The sequence below is a fragment of the Eubalaena glacialis genome, chromosome 1, assembly GCF_028564815.1.
Source record: "Eubalaena glacialis isolate mEubGla1 chromosome 1, mEubGla1.1.hap2.+ XY, whole genome shotgun sequence".
NCBI classification, from domain to species: domain Eukaryota; kingdom Metazoa; phylum Chordata; class Mammalia; order Artiodactyla; family Balaenidae; genus Eubalaena; species Eubalaena glacialis.
This window is the reverse complement of record NC_083716.1, coordinates 84,015,932-84,029,048: the sequence shown is the minus strand read 5'-3', so window position 1 is coordinate 84,029,048 and position 13,117 is coordinate 84,015,932. Positions and strand designations below refer to the sequence as shown.

General features: G+C 37.9%; 1 protein-coding gene across 1 annotated transcript in view; it reads left to right on the top strand.

Moving 5' to 3' along the window:
* The window catches only part of RYR2 (ryanodine receptor 2), a 537,153-nt gene that overhangs the window by 208,503 nt on the left and 315,533 nt on the right, over positions 1-13,117 (top strand). Inside the window, exons 18-21 of the mRNA XM_061190410.1 lie at positions 6,020-6,138; positions 6,484-6,617; positions 8,112-8,353; positions 12,331-12,523. Of these exons, the coding sequence (XP_061046393.1) occupies positions 6,020-6,138; positions 6,484-6,617; positions 8,112-8,353; positions 12,331-12,523 (688 nt within the window). The remainder of the gene's footprint in view (positions 1-6,019; positions 6,139-6,483; positions 6,618-8,111; positions 8,354-12,330; positions 12,524-13,117) is intronic.

Here is a 13,117-nt window from a genome sequence, read left to right as displayed (position 1 = left end):
TCATTCTTTGTAGGAGGAAGTGGTGGGAATTGAGGCAATAAAGGAAGGTTAAACCATCTAGAAGAGGGACTGACATGCTTTTAATGTATTGTTGAATTTGTTTTGGTTATATTTTGTTGAGGATTTTTACATCTGTGTTCATCAGGGATATTGACCTGCAATTTTCTTTTCTTGTGGTGTCCTTGTCTGTTTTTGGTATCACAGTAATGCTGGCCTTATAAAATGAGTTCGGAAGTGTTCCCTTCTCTTCTGTTTTTTGGAAGAGATTGAGAAGGATTATATTAATTCTTCTTTAAATGTTAGGTAGAATTCATCAGTGAAACCAACTGGTCCTGGACTTGTGTTTGTTGGGAGGTTTTTGGTTACTAATTCAATCTTCTTACTATTAATCAGTCTACTCACAATTTCTGTTTCTTCATAATTCAGTTTTGGTGCATTTTATGTTTCTAAGAATTCATTTTTTAACACATTTCCCAATTTGTTTCTGTGGTATCAGTTGTAACACCTCCTCTTTCATTTCTGATTTTATTTATTTGAGTCCCTTCTCTTTTTTTCTTGGTGAGTCTAGCTAAAGGTTTGTCTGTTTTGTTCATCTTTTCCAAAAGCCAGCTTTTAGTTAAATTGACCTTCGCTGTTGTCTTTTAGTCTCTATTTCATTGATTTCCACTTTGATCTTTGTTATTTTCTTCCTTGTACTAACTTGGGCTTTGTTTCTTCTTTTTCTAGTTTGTTGAAGTGTAAAGTTAAGTGGTTTATTTGAGATTTTTCTCATTATAGGCATTTATCACTGTGAATTTCCCTCTTAGAACTGCCTTTGCTGCATCCCATAAGTTTTGGTATGTTGTATTTCCATTTTCATTTGCTGCTGTCTTTTTTGCTTTTTCTTTTGATTTCCTCTTTCACCCACTGGTTGTTGAGTAGCCTGTTGTTTGATCTCCACATATTTGTGAATATTCCAGTTTTCTTCTTGTAACTAATTTCTAGTTTCATACCATTGTGGTCAGAAATGATGCTTGATATGATTTTAATCTTCTTAAATTTATTAAGACTTGTTTTGTGGCCCAGCATATTATCTATCCTGGAGAATGCTCCACGTGTGCTTGAGAAGAATGTGTATTCTGTTTCTTTTTGTTGGAATGTTCTGTATATGTTAGTTCAGTTCATCTGGTCTAGTGCGTCGTTTAAGGGCAATTTTCCTTACTGCTTTTCTGTCTGGATGATCTCTCCGTTGATGAAATTGGGCCATTAAAGTCTCCTACTATTATTGTACTACTATCTGTTTCTCCCTTTAGGTCTGTTTATATTTGCTTTATATATTCAGTTGCTCCTATGTTGGGTGCATAAATATGTACAAACATTATATCCTCTTGTTGGATTGACCCCTTTATCATTATATAATGACCTTCTTTGTCTCTTATTACAGTCTTTGTCTTAAAGTGTATTTTGTCTGATATATGTATAGCTATCCCAGCTTTCTTTGGTTTCCATTTGTCTGAAATTTCTTTTTCCATCTGTTCTCTTTCAGTCTGTGTGTGTCCTTACATCTGAAGTGAGTCTCTTGTAGGCAGCATATAGATGGGTTGGTTTCTTTATTTTTAGAGAGTATGCCAAGACCTGTCAGCATCTCAAAGAGGAGGATCTCAGAACCTAGATTCAGGCTGATTGAAAGCCAGACCCTCAGGCAGCAGCCTTTAAAATATGCAAATATACCTCATTCAGGGGAAGACTGGGAGATGGGCGTTTCTGTCTGCTCTCTCAGTGTCAAATCCTGGGGTGATAGCTAGGTAAGAACTGATTCTTTCTTTGCTACTGTCCCATTGAAGCCTTGAACATAAGCCCCACTGGCACCAGAGCCAAACTGTCAAGGGATGTGTCCTTTGGTTCACAGCCATAAAAGCTGGTGCGTCAGACATGTACACAAGCTCCTTTCTCAGAGACACCGATGATCTGGGGTCTCGAGATGTGTGCCAGATCAGAAACCTTCCCCTCCAGCCAAAGCTCCAAGACAGCAAATAGGCCTTTTTGCAGAAAATTGGGGGTGGGTTTCAGTTGGCTCTGTCTGTCCTGTGCCCTGGGCAGGTTGTTAGACTTTCATGGAACACACGAGCACAGGCCCTGCTGGCCATCACAGCCAGGTGATGAAGGGGCGTCCCTGTGCATCAGGGCACTAGATGTAAAACTGGGGCACCAGTCATGCACAGAAACTCCCTCCAGGAGATACCCACGAGCTGAAGCAAGTCAGTTGGGGAGCACAAAGGTGGTGCCCGCCGACCTCCATCTCTGGAGAGAATTTCACTTGGTCCCCAGATTTGTGTTAAATTAGATGCCTGCCCCTCAGGCCAGAGCTTTAAGGTAAGCACATAAGCCTTTTACAGAAAGACTGGGTACTTTTGGCTGCCTCTTTGCTGGGCCCTGGGGTAGGTGAGTTCCTGCTGCCCCTTTAGGGACTTTTTCTCAATTTGGTATAGCCTCATGGGTCTTGTGGATGCAAGCCCCATTGGCTTTCAAAGCTAGATGTTTTGTGGGCTTGCTCTCAGGTGCAGGTCTTAAAGTAGGGGTGCCAGATATGGGGTTCCAAACCCTTTGCTACTCAGGGAGAAGCTTGGGGTTGTGAGTTACTTGCCGATTGTGGGTTGCTGCTTGGGAGTGGGGTTTATAGCGAGATTGTGTCTCAGCCTCTCCTACCTGATTCAATGTGGGGTTTTTTGTTGTGTTTGCCTGATGTATAGGATTCACTCAGTTAAGTTTTGAGTTTCTTGCAGAGGAAATTGTTCCGTATATACATGTAGATATGGTGTATTCTCGGGAGGAGTTGAGTTTAGAATCCTCCAATGTCACTACCTTGAACCAGGACCTAGAAATGTTTCTTACTTTAAGAGTTACGTGTGCTCATATCATAGAGTGTATGTAGTATTGGAATAGAAGTACAGTTGACCCTTGAACAACACAGGGTTTGGGGGTGCCGACTCTCTGGGCTGTTGAAAATCCATGTATATCTTTACAGTTGGCTCTGTATCCACAGTTCCACATCCACGGATTGAACAACTGTGGATCACGTAGCACTCTGGTATGTATTTAGTGAAAAAAAAAAATCCGTGAGTAAGTGGACTTGTGCAGTTCAAACCCATGTTGTTCAAGGGTCTCCCTCATAGTCAAGCAATAACTAGCACTGACATCCTGATGTAATAACTTCTGGTGTTTTTATTAGGACTTCAACTATGTAAATAAGTATACATAGTTGCAGTCCTAATACATATCCAATTTTGTATTTACTCTTAAAAGTTTACGTTATACATTATGCATTTCTGTGTTATTATTAAAATTTCATGAATCATTTCCATAAATTTATTAAACTTATCAAAATGTTTTGTCTTACTAGTTTGGGTGGGTTTTTATTTTTTATTTTACACTTTGTAGCATGTTCATAATTCTTTCATTCCGGTAATCCTGTTATGATCTACCAAGCTTTACAACTTTTCTTTGAGAATCTGACCATAAGTGTTATGTACTGTTGTCATTCCTGGGTCTTACTCAGTGAATTTAAATTTTAAATGTCAAATCATCTTTAGTCAACTATTGCCACTTAATATTAAGCACTGTTTCTCTGTCTCATTTTTTTTACCTAAGTGTTTGAGGCATATATCAGTATGATTTAAATATACACATAAAGCAGTTTAGCTAGTTTTTATTTTTGAAAATGTCTCTTTTGGTGTTTCCAGTTGTTTTCCTTTAGGAATTTCTTGCTATAAAAAGTAAAAGCAGTTTATTTGCAGTTTATTCCAACAGTTAAAATTAAAAATAGTTTTCTCTGACTTTTTATTGTCAGCATTAGAGGCAGTAGTTCTTTTCATCTAGGTGTTTATTTGTTGGATCTGACCTGGCCTCACTGAAAAAAAATTTAATGTTAAACCCAAAACTCTGAAACCCTTCCATTAGAATAGGCTGAATATGAGAAAAATCAGAGATTTATTTTCACATTGCCATTCTTGCATTTTGTGATACGTGCTGTTCTTTCCAAAAATCTAGTCTTTAATCTTTTCTGATATATTTAGGTTTATGAATGCTGTGGGCTTTCGTGAATGTTTATTTACACAAAGGATTTATTTTTCTTGATCTTCTACTTGGTTTTTTCTTAATGATTATATTTTATAGCAGAGATTGGCAAACTCTGTCTGTAAAAGACCAGATAGTAAATATTTTGGGTTCTGGGACTATAGGACTTTGTTGTTGCAGCCGCTCAGCTCTGCCTTTTTAATGCAAGAGCACCATTTGTATTATTTTGTATATTTCTCTTGTTTTGGAGACTAAGAAACATTTTCTACTATAAACCTCCAGGAAAGTGAAATGAGCTCCATTAGTTAGGATGCACTGCTGCAGGGTCATACTTTTAGTTCCAAGAAGATACGTGAACAAACGTGCGTGTAAACACAGTACAACTTTATTTATAAACATAGGCAGCCACGTGCTCTATAGTAATAAGTAATAGGGAGAAAACAAAGAAGCAAAAACATCAGGATAACATATGACTAATCTATTAAAAATGCTTTTCCCGCGACTTCCCTGGCGGTCCAGTGGTTAAGACTCTGCGCTTCCACTGCAGGGAGTGTGGGTTCCACCCCTGGTCAGGGAACTGAGATTCCACATGCCGCACGGTACAGCCAAAAAAAAAAATGCTGTTCCCTTTCTGTTATTTTAGTTTCTTTTAGCTTGGAATGATGGAGTTTATTTTATTGCTTACCTTTTTAATAATAGCAGAAATAGTTTCCATACCCTTATATAAAAATCTAATTTATCCATCAGCCTGTTGTATTATTATTTTCTGCTCTCTTTGATTTTTAACAGGCACCGATTGTTGGAATACAGCAACAGATTTTGAACCATACCAAAAATTAACTTACCTTTTGGGGTATTTTTTCATTGAATATGCATTTATATTTCAAAAAATTAAGTCATTGGTGAAGAAATTAGTATTAACAGCCCTTGTTTTGGTTTGGATCAAGTGTCAACTGTAACAGTAATAGTGAATTACTTCTATACTCTACCATTTGTAAACCTGAGCACTTTACATTTCTTTTCCAAGAAAGTGATCTCCATTTGAAATGAATAAACCTTTCTACAAGGTTCCTCTGGGACCCTTCTCAATACTCTCAGAGATGTCAGACAGTAGCTCTCAGACAGAGATCACACTTTCGAAGTGTTATGTCTAATTGCTACAAATGAACTACATTCTCACTGTTGACAAGGCAGGCTTGCTCTGAAAAAATAAATATACGTGTACCCATTTAGCTTTTCAAGTTCACACTAAAAATTCTGATAATGAGACTTATTTTCTAATTTCTGTTTTAGACTTTAAGAGAAGATGTATTCCATTTTATCTTCTCTGATAGCTAATACCTACAAATATTACCCTTCTTTTTCAGGTTTTGTATATTGTATATTTCTGTTTATTTTTGTGTTAACTTGTATATTTCTCTTGTTCTGCAAACCAAGAAACATGTTTTGCTATAAACCTCCAGGAGAATGTAATGATCTCCATGGGTTAGGATGCATTATTGCAGGGTTATGCTTTCAGTGTCCAGAAGCTTCATAAGCTGGCCCTAACCTACGTGTCCCATTCCCTATTGGCTTTGTACCCCAGGCACATGAGGTATGCCCCCCATTCAAGACTTCACTCAGCACTTTACCGCCATCTTTTCCTGTCTGGAAAATGGCCATGAATGAGTTCTCTGTGGCCCCACTTAAATGTTGCTTTCTTTCATTTCTCTGCAGGCAGAATTACCTGCTTACTCAGCTGAACCCTGTATCTTTGCCTTGTCCTCACTCGACATCATCTTTGGTTATCAGCCCTGCGTTCCAAACACCACCTGTCCCCTATCACAGGTGCCCTGTGACAAATGCATTGAGCACATAAGAATTATATTATGTTCAGTCAACACCTGAATAAACACATAGGGAAGAGGAAGGCCACTGATCATTGTAGCTAGGTTAATCTTATTTCCCCCCTTTCTTTTCTCTTCAGGTATTCTTGAAGTTTTACACTGTGTGTTAGTAGAAAGTCCAGAAGCTCTCAATATTATTAAAGAAGGCCATATTAAATCCATTATCTCACTTTTAGACAAGCATGGAAGAAATCACAAGGTAAGTGAACCATTTTATTGCCAGAAATAAATTCTGGAATAATTTTAAAACTATTTTTTTTTAAAAAGATAATTTTTAAAAGGTGTGTCACATTTGTCATGAGTGTTTTTCACCGTTTAGTTCCAATCAGGTAATACTGCTTAGTGCTTATGCGTAGCCTCAATGGGAGGATGGAGCAGTTCTCAGTTTGTGTATGAAGGAAGGTTGGAAAATAAGTGGACACGTGGCTGTAATGTTTAAAGTGACTGGGTCAGAGGTAACTGGAGGGAATGTGTTTGTGGAAACTGCTGCCGACACTTGAACCTGAGAAGGGAATGAGAGTCTGAAGGTGGCTTCTCTTTTCAGGTTCTGGATGTCTTATGCTCCCTCTGTGTTTGCCATGGGGTAGCAGTCCGTTCTAACCAGCATCTCATCTGTGACAATCTTCTGCCAGGAAGAGACCTGTTACTGCAGACACGCCTTGTGAACCACGTCAGCAGGTAGGTTCAGAGAGCCCACGTCGCCAGATCGGTAGCATAACAAAAATTGCACGTCCTAGCTTTGTCGCTAAAACATTGTATAGTCTGTTTGTTTGATTAGAATCTTTTACATATTTCCCCAGGGAATAGTGTAGGAATTTTTTTCTACCCATCAGATGAGATAACAACAATAGATGACCCAAGCAAGATACACATTTATTACAAAAAAATGTATAAGAGCTCTCATTCACGTTCATAGGTAGCTGAATTGCTGTTGTCATCCTCAGGAGCGGCTGACAATGATACAGGGATATAATTATATATAATTGTGTTTTACATCTTCTTAGAACATAACTAAAAACACTATATCCTTCAATACCAATGGTGAAGTGCCTACGATGTATAATAAAGACATTGAATTCAAATGTCCAAAGTATAATACATTCTGCAAATAAGCAATAAAACTACATTTCCAGTTAGATCTACCTTCCAAGGTATCAGACATTCATTGGGTACTTTGTGCCAGCCACAATGCCAGGTGCTTTACAAGTATTCTACGCTGCTTGTGTTTGCACAAAGTGTTATTGTTATCTACATTTTATAGATTAAAATGTTGGAACTGGAAATGGAACTCAGGTCTAACTCCGGAGACTGAGCTCTTCACCACCATGTCATAGTGCCTTCCGTATACAAAATAATAATAATAATTACAACAACAATAATAAATACAGCTTATAATTAAGGAAATGTTATATGTGATAGTGATAACTTTAATACACTGTGTTTAGCAGCTGTCCAGGAAATACTTGCTACTTCACTCTGGTTCGAACAAAAATGTAGGGTTTAGTGTATATTTCTACGTTGTGATTTTTTAAAAAAGATTGATTTAAGACTTTCTTTGTGGCTCTTTATGTAATAGACCTGTCGTTAATGAGCAGTATTTTCTGAGACGTTCACTAATCCCTAGTATTAACTTAGGGTAAAAGTTCTTCAGTAAAATGCAATTAAATACAACTAACTAGAAATTATTCTTTTCACAGCAAAGCATAGAGAACAACAAAGATGATTAATCACCTTGGTTCCTTCACTAAGACTATGACTTGCTTCAGCCTCAAACTCTGTATGACACAAAGCTTAGCTTAGGAAAATGTCTCTATGTCCTGGATTAAGAGTAACTCCATTAGGTCCTGCTGTGCTATCCTGAGTGCCTCCCCTTAAATATGATTAATGATATAAAATATGCTGAAGAGCAATTAAGAAAAAATAATAGACCCTTGAGTGACATTGCCAAGTTATCCCAGAAGCAAACATCAGTCTCTGAATGTTAACTGTAAGGTTGGCTGTCACTGCAGACTTCAGTGATTGCTTCAATAATTTGTTGTACTTAAGGAAACATATTTAATATGTAATATATGTCTTTGAGGAGCAGGACTAATTCAGAATAGCACGATGTTAAGTTAAGACAATGAAAGTTTTATTCAGATTTTCTCACATGCTATTCCCATCTCTTTAAAGCATGAGACCCAATATTTTTCTGGGTGTCAGCGAAGGGTCTGCGCAGTATAGGAAATGGTACTATGAGTTGATGGTGGACCACACCGAGCCATTCATGACCGCCGAAGCCACTCACCTGCGAGTGGGCTGGGCTTCAACGGAGGGGTACTCGCCCTACCCTGGAGGGGGCGAGGAGTGGGGTGGAAATGGTGTCGGAGATGACCTCTTCTCCTATGGATTTGATGGCCTTCACCTCTGGTCAGGTACGTAGTATCCATTTTCTTTCACAGTGTTTTTGAAGGAAATCTTTTGCCCTCACTGGACATTTCTAGAAGCTATTGGTATTGGTGCTGTTCATATCAGGTACATTTATTTCAGAAATGTAACACTGAAATGTTGAGGGTGTTAAGTAAAAAGCAGAATTTCACTAGGGGAAAAAGAAAACTGTTACAATTGTAGTACCTCTCCAAAAGACTTCTTTGCCTTTGAATGGTATGCTTCAGAAGTGGCGTTCTGATTCATGAATCAACTGCAAAAACTTAAATGTTTCCTACTTGTCTTAATTGGTATGTGTGAAGCTTTAGCTTCCAATATAAAAAAGAACCAAAACCAAATCCTGGAAAATAATTGGAATAAATAGACTAAGTTTCCATCTTCTGGTGGGTAATGTCATGTCAGGAATTGGTAATTTGTCAAGTGTATTGTGAGGAGTCAGCTCATAATAAAATGATGCTTCGTTTCAGACGTGTGGAACGGTTTAAAAATGAATGTATAGTTCATTTCACTGGCTACCACCGCTAAGCTTTGATGGTTGAAAGTATATTAAAAATGAGTAATATATAAAAATAAAAATAGTACTCTTTTTTTCAGATTTATTAAAACATGTATTTTGATTGGCTCTATTTAAAAGTTTACCTTTTGATGAGGTAGATATTGGAATTCATTTGGCTTCTGCAGACATATGCTTGTATTCAGAAAGCTGCATTTAGAATGAACCTGATATATTTTATAGCACATTTAACATACGGAAAATAGAGGTTCCTTACATTACAGAAAGCTGAACTTTGCCTCTCATGGGCAAATCAAGTGGTATTCATTTATTAATGCTTTATAGGCCTCATAAATTATGAAAAGAACATTTTTAATTAAATTTAATTAAACCTAAGAGCTTATGGTAAGGAATTTATAAAGAAAAGCACTCCATGTAGTTGTATCGAACAATAATACTTAATAAATTTTTCCTTTCTTTGGTGCCAATAACTCAGTAGCCTGGAGGAGATGAGGCTGTATGTTGGATATTTCATCTAACCTGTGGGGCACTGGTTGGGACCCAGGCCGTAGTGTGGTGTGTCTTATACACAGGTGTACTGTGCTGGTCAGAAGAGAGTCACAATGCTTGTTCCAGAATTTTTCTACCCACCAAACAAAGGCAAAGAGCCCTACCTTCAGAAGACCTGACAAAGATGAAATAGGGTTAATGTCTGTTTGATAATACATTTATAATATATAATATATAATAACTTATCTTCAGATATTATCCCCTCTCTCTACCTTCGAGTATCACTCCACACAAAATGGGTCCTCAGGTGAATGAATGAAGCATGTTCACTTGTTTTCCCATTACACAGAGATAGGGGAAAAAAGAAACGAAACATTACACTGGTAAAAAAACAAAAAATGCTGAATTGCATCTCATTATTTTAGCCATATAACGCCACTTCACCATTTTCATGTTTGCATTTAGTTTGAAGCTTTTTCTGTCAACACAGAGGAAGAACCCAGAGCTTCTGGAGTTGAAAGTGTATGCAATATGCTTTTCATGGCAAAGTATCTTTTAAACAGAGTGATAAGAGCAACAAAAATATTGAGTGAATCTATGCACGGATCACAGAAAAGAGGATACATTGTGGAATTTCATGAGAAATTCATCTTGAAACTTTGTATCAGGAGAAAATATTTGACTGTTTTTTCAAATGGCAAGAAAATATGCAGTCTACCATGTCTGTAGTTGAAAGCTATGTTCTCTCAAGCCCTGGGATCTATTGCTAATTTTAGATTCAGGATCAACAAAGATAAATCTAAACTAATTGGCTTCTGACTGAGTTTCCGTGGTTAAATCCACTGTAATTCACATAATCTTCTTGGGTTCACTCTCCTATTCCTTTTCTTTTTAATAGTTGAAGTATAATTTCAAGTATCAACTATCTGTGATTTCTGAGAGAGAACACTTAACTTTTTGTGATTGGAGGGTGGAGATGTTCCTTGTAACCAGAATTTGGCTTATCAGCACAAGTTTTGAGCTTTGTCTTCATTTCTTCTTCCCAACTTAAGCTTTGCATAGCATTGCTATGTTCCCGTTGTGTGAATGAGAATTGGATTGGGGCAGCGGTCCCCAACCTCTTTGGCACCAGGGACCGGTTTCGTGGAATACAGTTTTTCCACAGATGGGGCGGGGGGTGGGTGGGAGATGGTTCAGGCGGTAATGCGAGTGATGGGGAGTGATGGGGAGCGGCAGATGGAGGTTCGCTCGCTCGCCCGCCCGCCCGCCCGCCGCTCACCTCCTGCTGTGCGGCCCGATGCCGGCCCGGGGGTTGGGGACCCCTGGATTGGGGCATCCACACTCTGTGTTTGTAAGGACCAAAGGTGTGAAAAACCTTGGTGCTTTTGGAGAATTTAAGTATAAAACTGTGGAGGAATGTCATAGAACAGTATGGGAAAGATGGGTAAGGATTCTCTTACAGGACCTATGAATCAGGCCACTGCTATCTTCCTTTCTGGCTAATGCAGCGAACAGGAATATAGTTCTCATATGGATTTGATCTGAGTTTATGTAAATGCAACCTTAGAATGCTTCCTAGTGGATTCAGCAGTGTGAGTGCCATTGAAACTGTGGACTTAGGCTGGTCACTAGTGACCTTATCTCTCTCTTACCTGTTTCTTTCAGGCATTGCAAAACAGTTAACCATGGTCATTCGTATTAGCATTATAATATCCCTCTGATTGAGTGATATATTTGGATTATAGTAAATATCTGTTTAATAACATTATCAGCTACAGATCTTGATACAAACAGGGATATAGACCGTAATCTGTGAGTTCTGTTGCTTTTGTATGATTTTTTTTTAACAAGCTGGCTTTATTATATCCAGGGAATTCTAGAGGGACCACCTCATAACGAATGTACTGCTTGCAGATTTGAATATTGGTAAAATTTTTTAAAAGTACACAGTTTAAAATGTAGATATGCTCTACTACTGGCATTTCAGATATGCTGTTGGTAGAAATCTTGGCATGCTAGAAATTTTAAAAAGGTGTTATAACAAATGCAAAGCTTGCATCATCAAATCTATTTTTGTCTTTGCTCAAATTGAGAAATTTTGTATGTTGCATTTGTGAGCATGTGTGTTTGGGAGGATCTTACCTTCTTGTTTTCCATTGTGCCCATGAGACTAATCAGCCAAGGAGTTATGACACAGTCAAGAATGGGCATAGGTCATAGGCTGGCTAGGGCAAGTAATGACATTTATCAAATATCATTTCATGCCTCAACTTGTATCCTGCTGTATCCTACTTAAGAAGCCAACCAAGACCTTGTATGAAATAAATTATAGAACAACAACAAACCAGTTGACATGTATTGTCTCTCAATAAACAATGCACAAATGAGCACATGTTCTGCTTTCATTATCCCTTTATATTTTTATTTTATAAAACAAAATGTATTTAATCTTTGAGAAGGGGACTGAAATAAATACCGGCTGTGTCTGAGACTGTTCTTATAAACCATTAATTTAATCATCATAACAACTCTACAAGGTGATGGCATTTGGTTTACAAGAAATCAAGGTTTATAGAGCTTAAGTAATGTGCTGATGGTCATACAAGTAGTAGGTGATAAAGTAGCAATTTGACTTCAAGCCTTTCCCTAGAGATTTTCCCCTGACATCATTATATTATCAGCTGTAAGATGATATCAGCGTCAAATACCATCCATCTGCATGCAAAAATTTCTGCATGTCAGAAGGTCCATTTTACAATAAAGATAGCAGCATGGCTCCTGAAAAAAGCAACAATTTTTTTGGTAAAGGAGTTGACATATAACATTAATATGCATTCAAGATTTAGTCTAGTCCAGTACCGTTCAGTGATTGTCACTGCCTATTCAGATCTTTGACTCAGGTTCTGAAGATGATTCTCTGAGATAAAGGTGCATTACCCTCCTTAATGTGTTTCCCCATAGGTTGTATTGCCCGTACTGTCAGCTCACCAAACCAGCATCTGTTGAGAACTGATGATGTCATCAGTTGCTGTTTAGATCTAAGTGCCCCAAGCATCTCCTTCCGAATTAACGGACAACCTGTTCAAGGCATGTTTGAGAATTTCAACATTGATGGCCTCTTCTTTCCAGTTGTCAGTTTCTCTGCAGGAATCAAGTTAGTATCTCTATGTTTTTTGGTCTGTTTGCCTTCGCACTTCTCATTCTTTCATGGAAGACTGCACTGCCATCACACTTGCTTTGCTAACCTTCTCTCTCTCACTCCTGGGCGTCTGTCCACAGGGCATTTTGCCCCTTCCTCAAAGGGTGAAGATAAGATTCGCCTAAGAGGGGAATCTCAGGAGGCTGAATCCTTTGTTCATATATCCAACCATTTAGATATGCAATCTGCTGACTATCCCTCTATCCAGTGTTCCTGAAATATTTCAAGTCCATTTAAGTTCACTTTTTTATTTAATAAGGGTTAATAAACAATGTTGCATTAAAAATACCATTTATTTTCTCATATTTATTTTCATTAATTTTTCTTTTCATTGCATTCTGCTACCCTACTCCAAACCCCCTCATTTCTACAGAAAACACATGTTTTTTGGTTGATCAGGTCAAGATGACTCCTTTCCATGTCACCCTCTACCTGCTATACTTGTAAATTAATTATCTGCCTATGGTCAGCTGGGTCAAGGTGGTTTCCTCTAACCCTTTGCTTTTTTGCTACTACCAGATGGAAGAGAAATTAAAGTGATAATTTAGT